The 14304-nt window shown below is 45.5% G+C and overlaps 1 protein-coding gene across 1 annotated transcript in view; it reads right to left on the reverse strand.

Moving 5' to 3' along the window:
• Window positions 1–14304, reverse strand: part of RGMA (repulsive guidance molecule BMP co-receptor a) — a 40878-nt gene that overhangs the window by 4675 nt on the left and 21899 nt on the right. The window contains exon 2 of the mRNA XM_060694785.2: window positions 812–1323. Coding sequence (XP_060550768.2) covers window positions 812–1323 — 512 coding nt within the window. The remainder of the gene's footprint in view (window positions 1–811; window positions 1324–14304) is intronic.

Here is a 14304-nt window from a genome sequence, read left to right on the forward strand (position 1 = left end):
ACCAGGCCTGAGTGTTCCATTTCTCTCTTCTGCTAGTTGTCCTAACATATTTTAAATCTTAGCTTAGGGATGTAATCAATGATTTTATGATGCCATTGAACTGGGGGAGGCCAAATGTTTCCATTTGTTTAGAAATGTCGGATACCTTTAAAGGGCAACCCCCTTTTCGTTTTGGAATCCCCCCAAAGTAGGGAAAATTGCCCTTATTCAAGTATTTCAGGGAGGCCTAAAGAGTGAAATGAGATTTCCGAGCATCTGCAATTGTTTGTCAACAAAGCATCCCTGGCCTGCTCTCGAGTTGCCATAGGACAGGGGGGATGGGAAAGTGGTCAAACAGCAGCCAAAGACAGATGCACATTCCATGCTTATCTCTCTCAAGGCTGTATCCCAGGGTTACTTACAGCAGCTGGAGGAGTACAACCCAGGAAATTGCTCTGTTGGCAAATGTGATTGATGACACTTACTGGGGGGAGGGGGGAAACAGGGTCATGATTGGGGCATAAATTATATAGGGTCAGAGATGGCTTCACTTGGGAACGTGCTAACATGAAGCTCCTAATAAATAACTGGATTTCTTTTGAAGCTTGGCGATGCTCATGATTTAATTAGGGCATCCGTCAGAACCCTGAGAGTGTTCTTAAATCCCCCAATCAAGCATGTGTTGGACTTTCTTGGACCACGGAAGGATGATGTGGAGGCCTCCAGAACAAGCCAACTCAATTTTGACAAGGTCAAGCAAAGCAAGCGTTTCCAAAACATCCACAAAAGGTCAGATTCTCCAAGCCATGCTCTGCTATGGGAACATTCCTACCTTGGTGGTGGCTGTTGCCAGGGAGCCAGGCAAGACAGGAGTGTTGGTGACTTGCACATTCAGGTAGTTGTTGTCAATGAGCGGCCAGGCCCCTTGGATTTTGCATGTCTGGAAGCTGTCCGAAAACGTCCGCAGGTGGGGGTCTCCAAACAGCCCACAGTGGGTGTAGTTGGGGCGCAAGGAGTGTTTGTGGAAGCTACGTTCATAATGGCAGCTCTCGGGGCTGTCTGAGCGCTCCTGGCTGTCGCCCCGGGGCAGCGGGAGGAGGCGAGGCTGGGAGGTGGGCCCATCTTTGGAGCAGTTGTGTTGGGTCATGAGATCATCGATGCCATGGACTGCAGAGTGGTAGAAAAGGTCTCCCCGGCAGGTGCGAGCCGTGTGGTGGGTGCAGAGGGCATAGGCGCGCAAGGCAGTGCAGAACTCAGGAGCATCCTCAGCGGCCGGGGGCTGCGTCCCCGAGGTTGCGGCCAAAAATTCAGAGTTGCACTTCATGATCTTGCATGGAGACATGGCTAAGAGAAAGAGAGAGAAGAACACACCTGTTGGAAATGTCCAGTGAGGCTTTCTAATCTACCTATACAGGTAGCCATCAACTTACAGCAGTTCCAATAAAGGAGAATATTTGCAGCTCAGGGTTGAAGTGAGAGGTCATTGATTGGTCTCCGAACTTGGTTGTTTTCTTGCAGATGTTTCATTGCCCTAACTAGGTAACATCATCAGTGCTACATTACCTAGTATGGGTAATGAAACATCCGCAAGAAAACAAGCAAGCTCAGACAGCACCAAGGACCCCATAGTCATCGCATAGCATAGTCATCATCGTTTTCCTCCTCATCTCTGCACACCCAGTGGTGAGATTCAGCCGGTTCTGTCCGGTTCGGGAGAACCAGTAGTGACGACTGCGGGAGGCTCTGCCCACCTGTACGGATGTAATGTGCGAGCACTGTGCATGCATGGAAGGTCATGCACATGCGCAAAGGAGGTGTGTGAGTGCGAGCGAAGTGAGCTCACATTTGCAAACCGGTAGGGAAGGTAAGTGAATCCCACCTCTGTAGCACACCCCACTCCCTTCTAGCACTGATGATGTTACCTAGTGTGGGTAATGAAACATCTGCAAGAAAACAAGCAAGCTCAGGGAGCACGAAGGGCCCAATGGTGCTCTTCCTCTCTGTACACCCCACTCCCTTCTAGCACTGATGATGTAACCTAGCTGGGTAATGAAACATCTGCAAGAGAACAGCTAAGATCAGAGAGCACCAAGGACCCCATAATCCTCCTCCTCTTCCTCTCTGCACACCCCACTCCCTTCCAGCACTGATGATGTGCTGGGTAATGAAACATCTGCAGGATAACAAGCAAGCTCAGAGAGTACCAAGGACCCCATAGTCCTTCTCTTCCTCCTCTTCTCTGCATACCCCATTCCCTTCTAGCACTGATGATGTTACCTAGTTTGGGTAAAGAAACGTCTGCAAGAAAACAAGCTCAGAGAGCACCAAGGGCCCCTCATTACAACAGTTCGTTGAGTGTCCATTCAAAGTTCCTACGGCACAGGAAAAAAGTGACTTATGACCATTTTTCACACTTAGGACCGTTGCAGCATCCCGACAGTCACACAATTTACATTCGGATGTTTGGCAACTGATTCATATTTATGACGGTTTGCGACCTCCTGGGGTCACGTGACAAGCAAGGCCATTGGGGAAACCAGATTCACTTAACGGCCGTGTTACTAATTGAACAACTGCAGGGATTCCCTTAACGGTGGCAAGAAAGGTCCTAAAATGGGGCAAAATTCACCTGTCTCGCTTAGTCACCAGAAATTTTGGGCTCCATTGTGGTCGTATGTTGAGGTCTATCTTTATTGAGTTCCTGCAAAGCCCCAAGCACTAAACAAATCATTTTTCTTGGTTAAAGGTAAAGGTTCCCCTCGCGCATATGTGCTAGTCGTTCCCGACTCTAGAGGGCGGTGCTCATCTCCGTTTCAAAGCCGAAGAGCCAGCGCTGTCCAAAGACGTCTCCACGGTCATGTGGCCGGCATGACTCAACGCCAAAGGCACACAGAACACTGTTACTTTCCCACCAAAGATGGTCCCTATTTTTCCACTTGATTTTTTACGTGCTTTCGAACTGCTAGGTTGGCAGAAACACGTGATTAAACATGTGCAATTGCAGCCCTGCATTCTAGACCAGGCTCTAAGAGGAAAAATGGAAAGTCCCTAAAATTGTTGAGAATATATGGAACAGAAACCATAAACTAACAAAATCAGCAGCATATAAAGAAAACGCATACAAAATGTTCTACAGGTGGCACTTACCCACTTCGAGATTAGCAAAAATATACCCTAAAATGAGCCCCATATGCTGGAAATGTAAAAAGAAAGAGGGAACATACTACCATATATGGTGGTCCTGCCCTGAGGCTCGAAAATATTGGCTTAAAATTAAAGACTGGCTACAGGAAATTACTAACGAACAATTAAATTTAGAACTGGAACTCTTTCTATTGGGGATCTTCAAAAAAAATATATATGTGTGTGAAGAACACAAAATATCTAGTACTAACGTATTAACCGCTGCCAGGATTGCCTTCGCTCAATGTTGGAAACAGCCATGCACACCCGCAGAGAAACTTGTCATACAAAAGGTCATGAATTGCACAGAAATGGACAAATTAACACTGAGTTTAAAAGATAAAGAGGCATCGATATTTTACACTCTGTGGGAACAGTAGATAGAACGGATAGATAGAACGGAGATAGACTAAAGATAGTTATTAAGTATAAGTAATAGATAAAATAAAAATATAAATACGCACAATTTAATTTTTGTAAATAACGCACGAATTACTGTTACAAGAAAAACACCACAAATAGCTGTTGTTGAGTGATATAATTTTTTATATTTTTAATGTAATAAAAGTTTAATAAAGTGTTTATAAAAAAAAAAGGTTGAGTTTGCAAGGGAATGCTGAGAAAGGCATTATCCTAAAACTCCTGATTCGGCTCTTGCTTTCTTTAGAGGCTAATGAGCTTGCAGGTTTGATAAAAAAATAAAATAAAAATAAAACCACGTTCGAACAGAGGCAGGGGAGGTGGTAGGGAAAAATTGGGAAGAGGCTGGGAGAGACTGCACAAGGCCCATAGGGGGAGGTGTCGCTCTACAGATTTTACGGATTTCCACTGAAGGAATGAATGTATAATATGCTTTGCCGTTTCACTCATCTCTCCATAAAAGGCCAAATTTCCAAAGGCAGGTGTCACACATAAACTCAGCAAGCCTACAAGAGGGAGTATGCCTCAGTTCTATGTGAGCGGGAAAGAGATCAAAAACAGAACGACAACCAAGTCCTTTTCTCACTGTTGCAGACAATGAAATCCTTGGGAGCCCAGGTTGCATCGGACTCAACGACGTCCGTCTTCCTGGTTTTTCTGATCTGCTACGTGTGCAATTGTGTTGGGTTTACTACAAGTCTCAGGATCCCCGGATAGGAAAATCTGGCGTGGTCTTACCAGAACATACCTAGAAACCTTTTCAGGTTGCCACAAAAGATGATTCTTGGAAGCCAAGAAGTTTTTTCTATTGTTTTCCTGCAATAACTAATTATCAGGGATTGCGTTATTCTTTAATGAGCTTAATGATAGCAATAGCACTTAAACTTGTATACCGCTTCATGGTGCTTTTACAGCCCCTCTCTAAGCGGTTTACAGAGTCAACCTATTGCCCCCAACAATCTGGGTCCTCATTTTACCCACCTCGGAAGGATGGAAGGCTGAGTCAACCTTGAGCCTGGTGAGATGCGAACTGCCAAACCCTCGTCTCTCTGCACCGGCTGGTCTTCTGCTAAAGCTACCCAACGTAACAGAATAACAGAGTTGGAAGGGACTTTGGAGGTCTTCTAATCCAACCCCCTGTTCAAGCAGGACATCCTATACCATTTCAGACAAATGCTTGTCCAGTCTCTCCTTAAAAACCTCCAATGTTGGAGCACCCACAATTTCTGGAGGCAAGGCGTTCCACCGGTTAATTGTTCTAACTGTCAGGAAATTTCTCTTTAGTTCTAGGTTGGTTCTCTCCTTGATTACTTCCCATTCATTGCTTCCTTTCTTGCCTTTCTGGTGCTTTGGAAAATAGGTTGACCCAGTGGTGAAATCCAATTTTTTTTTTACTACCGGTTCTGTGGTGTGGCCTGGTGGGCGTGGTGTGGCCTAGTGGGAGTGGCAGGGGAAGGATACTGCAAAATCTCCATTCTCACCTCACTCCAGGGGAAGGATACTGCAAAATCCCCATTCCCTCCCCACTCCTGGGGGAAGGATACTGCAAAATCTCCATTCCCACCCCACTCCAGGGGAAGGATACTGCAAAATCCCCATTCCCTCCCCACTCCAGAGGAAGGATTCTGCAAAATCCCCATTCCCTCCCCACTCCTGGGGGAAGGATACTGCAAAATCTCCATTCCCACCTCACTCCAGGGGAAGGATACTTCAAAATCCCCATTCCCTCCCCACTCCTAGGGGAAGGATATTAAAAAATCTCCATTCCCACCTGGTTCTGCAGCCAGCCAGAGGTGGTATTTTCCAGTTCCCCAAAGTACTCAAAATTTCTGCTACCGGTTCTCCAGAACCTGTCAGAACCTGCTGAATTTCACCCCTGGATTGACCCCCTTCTTCCTTGAGGCAGTCCCTTAGATATTGATATACTGCTATCATTGCACCCCTAACCCTTCTTTTCATTAAACTAGACGCATGTTTTAGTTTCTAGTCCCCTAATCATCTTTGTTGCTTTTCTCTGCACTCTTTCTATATCGCGGCGACCAAAACTGGATGCAATATTCACTTCTTAGATTCCAGCGAACGCCGTCTGCTGATCAACCAAATAATCAAACCATTTTATATGCTGGAAATTTATTCTCTTGAACCCCACCCCTCTAAAGGTTTCGGCTAGGCTGGCTCAAAATAATTCAAGGAATGAAACACGTATGTCTTTAATTCACAGTCATGGAACCGAATACAGCTCGTATTCCTATTTATAGCTTGTATTCATATTTATAGGTGGCTCAGTGGCTAAGACACTGAGCTTGTCGATCAGAAAGGTCGGCAGTTCGAATCCCTAGTACAGGTCTCCTGCGTGAGCGGGGGGGGGGCTGGACTAGATGACCTCCAAGGTCCCTTCCAGCTCTGTTACTGTTACTGAATGCAGCTGGTTTCACACAACATGTTTAACCAGGCCAGTTACAAACCAAGCAGTTCCATTTGTATCCACCCCCTGCTAAACTGGGTTTTCAGCTTTGGGTTTTTTTGGGGGGTGGGGTGGGGTGAATCCATCCCACTCCATTTCTGACTCAAAGGGTTTGGATGAACTCAGAGAATGTGCTGATGAGATAAGCATGTTAAGCACGTTGTGGGATGCTATCCTTAGAAACCATAATTGGACTAGAACTCAACTTCAAGAGCCGGGATCATCTCCCTTCCTTCCCTAACTTCCTGCCCCCCCCTCCACCCCCACCCCTCGTTCAGCCGAGATTTGGACACAGAGCAACGCTGAGCTTTTTCTGGCGGAGAGCCTGTGCAGCTGTTGGATCATATTCTGTATCTTTTCCTAGCACAAATGCTCTTGTGACTCAGGCATTTTGGCTGGAGAGCAGGAAGCAAAGCTCACATTACTTGCGGAAAAGATGTGGAGACTCTAGAAAGAGTGCAGAGAAGAGCAACAAAGGCAGGGGTGAAATCCAGCAGGTTCTGACAGGTTCTGGAGAACCAGGAGGAGAAATTTTGAGTAGTTCAGAGAACCGGCAAATACCACCTCTGGCTGGTCCCAGAGTGGGGTGGGAATGGAGATTTTGCAGTATCCTTTCCCCTGGAGTGGGGAGGGAATAGCGATTTTGCAGTATTCTTCCCCTGGAGTGGGGTGGGAATGGAGATTTTGCAATATCCTTCCCCTGGAGTGGGGAGGGAATGGGGATTTTGCAGTATCCTTCCCTGGAGTGGGGTGGGAATGTAGATTTTGCAGTACCTTTCCCCTGCTACGCCCACCAAGTCACGCCCACAGAACCAGTAGTTAAAAAAAATTGGATTTCACCACTGAACAAAGATGATTAGGGGACTGGACTGGAGGTTAAAACATATGAAGAACGGTTGCAGAAACTGGGTATGTCTAGTTTAATGAAAAGAAGGACTAGGGAAGACATGATAGCAGTCTTCCAATATCTCAGGAGCTGCCACAAAGAAGAGGGAGTCAAGCTGTTCTCCAAAGCCCCTGACAAGAAGCAATGGGTGGAAACTAACCAAGGAGAGAAGCAACCTAGAAGTAAGGAGGAATTTCCTGACAGTGAGAACAATTAACCAGTGGAACAACTTGCCTCCAGAAGCTGTAAATGCTCCAACACTGGAAGTTTTTAAGAAGAGGTCGGACAAGCATTTGTCTGAAATGGTAGGGGGGGGGTTTTCCTGCCTGGGCAGGGGGCTGGACTAGAAGACCTCCAAGGTCCCTTCCAACTCTGTTATTCTGTTATTTGGGCAAGGATTCAGGAGGAAAGAAGCATGAAAGCCAAAGAGTAAGGCAAGGGTTAGGCTTAGCGTCTTAGCCACTGAGCCACCGCCTCCCTCATGTCCTCACAGATGCACGATCACAATTCAAGCGCTTGACAATCCACATGTGTGTATGGCGGTTGGCGTGTCCCTGGATCGTCGGACTGCCATTTGTAACCGTCCCAGCTAGCTTCCAACAAGCAAAATAAATAGGGGAAGCTAGATTCGGTTAACGTGCAGGGATTCGCTTAACGACTGTGTTAAAAAAAAAGCTTGTAAAATCGGGCGTAACTCCCTTCATAACTGCCTTGCTTTAGCAGTGGAAATTCAGCTGCCAATTATGGCCATCACCTGAGGAATACCTGTATCAAGTCCCGTTAGGTTTTTTTTTTTAAAGGCTTAGGAGGGTTGCCATTTTGTCCTTTATTTGGCTTGGTTTTAATTTTATCCCGTTGCTCTTTATTATATTTGCTGTAGCATTTTTTTTTCCAGCCCTTTTTGGGTCGTTCATAAATCCGAAAGTTTTATCTGGAGCATTCCCGTCCTGAGATCAGGCTGGAAAAAACACTCCCTCGCATCTGAGCTGCCCCCCTTCCATCCCACCCACCTCACCACCCTCAAAATCCTAGCCAAAATATTTCTGACAGCAGGCAGTGCTGGCAGAGCTCTGGAAGAACTCATTTGAACAGTAGCCAAGAAAACTCTGTTCAATTCTGCATAATCCATTTTCCATCGACTCAGAAATGCATTTGGGTTCCAGCCACAGATGACTTAGCATAGGAAGCAGGCATGCTGCTTTGTGTCTGCTGCTTGGAAAATTAACACAAAATGTGTGTGTGGGGAGGGGGAAATATTCAGGAGGTGGGGGAGACAAAGTCTGCCGTGGGCCCAGAGTTTGCCCCCAAATAATTGTCTCTCTTATTTGCAAGCAACGCAAAAGTGTTTATATACAGGATTCAGTTTGGCATACGGGCACCAATTAAAAACAAAAAGGGGAAAATATCTTGAGCATTTCAATTCTTATTCAATGTTATCCCTTTATAAAAGCAGCCAGATTCTTGTCCTTTTAGTTGATCCGTCAATCTGCTCGCATTGGCACCAAGCGTTCATTTTCAAAGTGGCTAATTGAACGAGCCTCCCCATTCGCAGGCAAAGGGGTCCATCCAGACACCTACGCTCACAGCAAAACAATAAAATAAAAATCCTGTTACAGCTTTGTGGATTTTTTTTTGCGTCAATCACAGTCACCCTACATGGGATGAATGATCTTTGCTGAGATCTGCAAGATGGCTAAGCAGTTTGTAGGGGGAGGGGGGGAAGGAGGGGAGGGGAAAGTGGCCGGGGATTAACCGTCAGCAAAACCAGACGAAATGATGCAGCCAAAATAAGAAGCAGCCAAGAAAAATTACACAGACATCCTCAGTGCGCAATGCACAGGCAAGTCACAGAATTTATGTAGAGGTTCTTAGTCATCCAGGTCATGACTGTCCCAAAGATGCTTTTGTTTCAGGAGGCAACTGGATTTCTTGTTTTTTTTTCTTTTGAAGATGTTTCACTTCTCATCCAAGAAGCTTCTTCAGCTCTGACTTGGATGGTGGGGAATGGAAGGATTTATATTCCTTGAAGACAGCTGGTCCTTTGCATCCTTTTAGATGGTCATTGAAGCACTTGGAGGTTTATCTGTGTCCTCAGGGTCACCTAAGTGGTGCTCCTGATTCCTGTAGTCTGCAATTCCCCCCCCCCTGAAAATCCATTCCTCCTCCCACACCAAAAGAGGAAAATATTACAGGAACCGGGAGCACCACTCAGGTGACCCTGAGGACACAGATAAACCTCCAAGTCCTTCAAGGACCCTTGAAAAGGATGCAAAGGACCAGCTGTCTTCAAGGAATAGACTGTAAATCCTTCCATTCCCCACCATCTGAAGAATGGTGAAGAAGCGAAGCATCTTTGAAGGAAAAAACAAAAAAGTCCAGAGTTGGAAGGGACCTTGGAGGTCATCTAGTCCAACCTATACTAGGGATTCGAACTGCCGAATTGCTGACCTTTCTGATCAACAAGCTCAGTGTCTTAGCCACTGAGCCACCTAGTCAGGCCATCTCTATACAATTTGGGATGAACACCCTTGGAATGGTGTGGGAGGAGGAATGGATTTCCAGAGGAAAAATTGCAGACTACAGGAACCAGGAGCACCGCTCAGGTAACCCCGAGGACACAGATAAATCTCCAAGTGCTTCAGGGACCCTCTAAAAGGATGCAAAGGACCAGCTGTCTGCAAGGAATATCAATCCTTCCATTCCCCACCATACACTCAGAACTGAAGAAGCTTCTTGGATGAGAAGCAAAACGTCTTCAAAGAAAAAACAAGTCCAGTTGCCTCCTGAAAAAAAAAAGCACAGAATTTATGTTTTCTGAGGGCAGAATATTCCTTGGATCCCAGAGTATCCGTAACCTTCCTTTCACAAAAACTAAGACATCCTTGATATATGGCACCTAGGTACCCACAAAGATGGTTGTCATGCAATCAACACGTATATATAGAGGGCGGGGCCTCAACCACACAATTGCAGCCGCCATCTTGATTCTTTTTTTGACCCACCCATACTCAGACATTCCTGCATTCCACTCGCCCCATTTCTGCTCTATTTACAGACGAGAAAGTATTCACGCACTGCATGCATACCTCCAAATCTTTATAGTATAACCAACATTTTTTGGCCATACAATCATTGTTTCTTTGACTTTTTCCTCTTCCATTTTACAACTTGCAGAGCGAGAAGGAGCAATAGCAAAAGAACCCAGAGAAATAAGAGCAATCAGGAGTATAAGACCTCTATATAAGTAAAGCAATGCAAGATGTTATCAGTCATTATAAATGGACTGAACTCCCCTATGAAAAGGGAATTTTTTTTTTCAAAACTACAAAGACTAAAATTGGACATAATATCACTTCAAGGGGCGACGCGGTGGCTCAGTGGCTAAGACGCTGAGCTTGTCGATCGAAAGGTCGGCAATTCAGCAGTTCGAATCCCTCATGCTGCGTAACGGGCTGAGCTCCCGTTACTCATCCCAGCTTCTGCCAACCTAGCAGTTCAAAAGCATGGCCAAAATGCAAGTAGAAAAATAGGGACCACCTTTGGTGGGAAGGTAACAGCGTTCCGTGCACCTTTGGCATTGAGTCATGCCGGCCACATGACCACGGAGATGTCTTCGGACAGCGCTGGCTCTTCGGCTTTGAAACGGAGATGAGCACCGCCCCCTAGAGTCGGGAACGACTAGCACATATATGCGAGGGGAACCTTTACCTATCACTTCAAAAAGTACCTATTAAGAAACACTGTTATAAATTATGGGAATACTCTAAGCTGGGGAAATTATTTTACTCACTATCGCAACAAAAAAGAAGAGAGGGGAGGTACTACATGTTAAAGAAACAATAAATGCCAAACAAATCTTCAAAGATGAAGAAGGGAGAATTTTGATGGTGGAGGTGACTTTAAATCAAGAAACAGATACTCTTGGTTGCCATATATGCACCAAACAATGGACACGAAGAATTTTACCAAAAACTCCATACCTCCAAATCTTTGGCTACATATCCCAGTGTCCACAGCAAGGATGGGCAAGAGTGAGGGATGCTGGAAGAACTGAGCTGCCCCATTGAGGCTTATGTGTTAAGTGCCCGATGCCCAAACAGCACATTTGCATCTAAGCTGTGAATTTTCTTTCAGAGCTAGCTTAGTTCACCCCACACAGGTAAGTCCAGGCAGAGATGTGGTCCTTTCTGTTACAACCAGCCCACCTCTTCAAGGCAGAACATAATTTGTTTACTAGCACATTATGGTAACAGCAGCGCAAATTAATTTTGCAGCGTTGTTTTACCAGAACTGTGGCTTATCTCTGATAAGCTTTCATCAGTCAAACCACTAAGGAGTTTTACAGCTTTAATCCACCCTCTGGGGTGGGAGTGGGGAAAGATGTCATCACACCTGCCTTTGAAATTTGACATGTATTTATTTATCCGGTCAATGATCAACAACATAAGGTACTAACAAGAGAGATAAAAGACAGCAATCACAATCAGGATCTACAGGGAGACGTGGGGGCAATCATAGATGAGCAACTGCAAAATAAATCAAATATGGTATACTCTAAGCACAAAGGGACATGGTGGCTCAGTGGCTAAGAAGCTGAGCTTGTCGATCGAAAGGTCGGCAGTTCAGCGGTTCGACTCCCTAGTGCCATGTAACGGGGTGAGCTCCCATTACTTGTCCCAGCTTCTGCCAACCTAGCAGTTCGAAAGCACGTAAAAAATGCAAGTAGAAAAATAGGGACCACCTTTGGTGGGATGGTTAACACAGCGTTCCGTGCGCCTTTGGCGTTTAGTCATGCCGGCCACATGACCACAGAGACGTCTTTGGTCAGCGCTGGCTCTTCGGCTTTGAAACGGAGATGAGCACCGCTCCTTAGAGTCGGCAACGACTAGCACATATGTGCGAGGGGAACCTTTACCTTTTAAGCACCCGTATTATAATACATTTCTTTGTCTAACACTAATAAATCTAATATAATAAAAACTATACATTAAAATACATGTCCTCTAAAAATGATTAGGAAATAACTAAGCAAAAGTTTGATTAAAAATAAGGGTGTTTAGTTGTTTAGCCGGTTTTCCCTTATTATCATCGCAACAGCACAAAATTCTGTTTACCGCACGAATGGCGGCTGGATTTCAGTCCTGGAGAAGATGGTTCACGTAGAAATTATCTGACCTGCCTAGATATCACCTGCCTTTGAATAAGGGGCCAGAGCTGAAAAAAATGGGAGCCCACCTCTCACCCATTCTGGCCATTCTGGGCTGAAAGGGAATCCCTGCTTTTTAGGAGCTTTTCAGCCCCTGCCTGGCCCTTTGGCCTGAGAATAGCAGCCAAAGAAGAACTGAGCATCCCTCCTCTCTGGCAGCAGAAAAGGAGCGGGGGAGGGTGGGAGGGCAGAGGTCCTGCAAAACTGATCCCAAGAACTAAGGGAGAATCGCAAGTGGAGGCAAAGACCGCCTGAAACAGCAGCTCTGAAAAACTGGGGACAATGGAAGGAGTGTCTAGGGTGGGGGTCGGCAACCTTAAACACTCAAAGAGCCACAAAGGTCCTAACCGGAAGTCCCACCCCCACCCACCCCTCCCGTTCAATTCTGGAGCCGGCCGGAAGTCTAGTTCTCCCACCATAGAGACTCCTCCTAGTGTGACATCCTTTTTCCTTTGCTGACCAGAAGTCCAGTTCCCCCACCATAGAGTATCCTCCTAGCACCATGTCCTTTTTTCTCTACCTGCGCTAAATGAAAGCCCAATCAATTGTGGAGCTGACCAGCGACAGGGAGCCACAGCAGAGGGATGAAAGAGCCACATGCGGCTCCAGAGCTGTGGGTTGCCGACCCCTGATCTAGGGAGATTTTTCAGTCATCTGGGTCATGGTTGTCCCAAAGGTGCTTTTTTTCCCCCCAAGAGACAACTAGACTTTCTGGTTTTCTCTTTGAAAACGTTTTGCTTCTCATCTAAGAAGCTTCTTTATCTCAGACCACCTTTGGGGACAAGGTGCTTCCCCAAAAAGCATCTTGGGGAAGGTGCTGGGACTGGGGTCTCTAGCAAAGAGAAAAAGGAAGAAAAGAAAAAAGACCCAAAGACCCATAATTCCCACTTTGTGCAAAGGAATCGGGTCAGGTTTCAATGGCGAAGCTGGAGAAGAGGTATAATAATCTGGGAGAACCAGAACAATTCTTATTAGGGATTCCCACAGAAAACTATACAAAGGAAATACAATATTTAATATTACACATACTGACAGCAGCCCGCATAGTCTATGCGCAAAATTGGAAGAAGTAAGACTCACCATTAGAAAAAGATTTAATTAAAAAATTTTTAGAAGGCGCAGAGATGGACAAACTAACAAAAGAACTTAAGGAGAAAGAGGACACAGAATATTACAAAGTGTGGTGTAGATGGTATGAATGGTTGGAGAATAAGAAAAATGAGAAAGAGGAATAAAGGAGAGAGGGGAAAAATGTTGAAGATCAAGGTACAATGTAGACGGAATAAAGAAAGATGGAAAACAATGTAGAGTAAGATAAGGTTAAAATATGTGTAAATATGTATAAATAGTAAGAAAGGATCACTTCGAAGGAGCTGTAAAAAAAGTGATATGTATATAAACGTTGAATGTTTGTGTCTTGTTTTAATGTGTTCACAATAAAAAACTTTTTTTAAAAAAAATAATAATCTTCCCAATGGATACCAGCATTTTGATCTTCAAAAGGCACCTGGCCATTTCTCTATCTCAGGGGTCTCCAATCCCTGAGCCATGGACCAGCACTGGGCCACGGCATGCCAGAAATGAGGCAACGCAAACAAGCAAAGCCCCATCTGTGGGATGCAGGCAGCACACGAAACCACACGTTTTCCGGCCCACGGAAAAACTTCTCTCCATGGAACTGGTCCCTGATGCCCCAAAGATTGGGGGGTGGGTGGGTTTTGTGCTTCTCTTATCTCAACTAATCCCCACAGATGTGTCTTTCCTTCTCGGTGGTGAATTTCTTGAATCTAATTAAAGCTACTTAAATTTATGGCCACCCCACTCCCACCCCCCTCCAATCCTGTGACCGGGGAATCTGTATGTTGTTTTAAGGTTGGATGAAGAAAACAATCAACTTGTATTGATCTGAGCGAACCGTCTGCTCCTGGGTATGAAAAACAAAGCAGACCCCTTTTGAAATGCAGCAGGAGGGGGGGAACCATGAAGAAATGTGAATTCAGCCAGTTTAAAAGTTTTGCAGGCATGGAATACAAACAGGATTCTGCATGAATAAACTGATGACAGAAGGCAAAGGGGGCGAAACTTCATACAGGGACCAACGGTTGAGTCAAAGCACCTATGGGACCTCTCAATTCTCCATCCAATTTTCAGCGCCAGAAATTGGAT

Source organism: Pantherophis guttatus, chromosome 13 (genome assembly GCF_059756535.1).
Source record: "Pantherophis guttatus breed Tessera chromosome 13, ASM5975653v1, whole genome shotgun sequence".
Classification (NCBI taxonomy): domain Eukaryota; kingdom Metazoa; phylum Chordata; class Lepidosauria; order Squamata; family Colubridae; genus Pantherophis; species Pantherophis guttatus.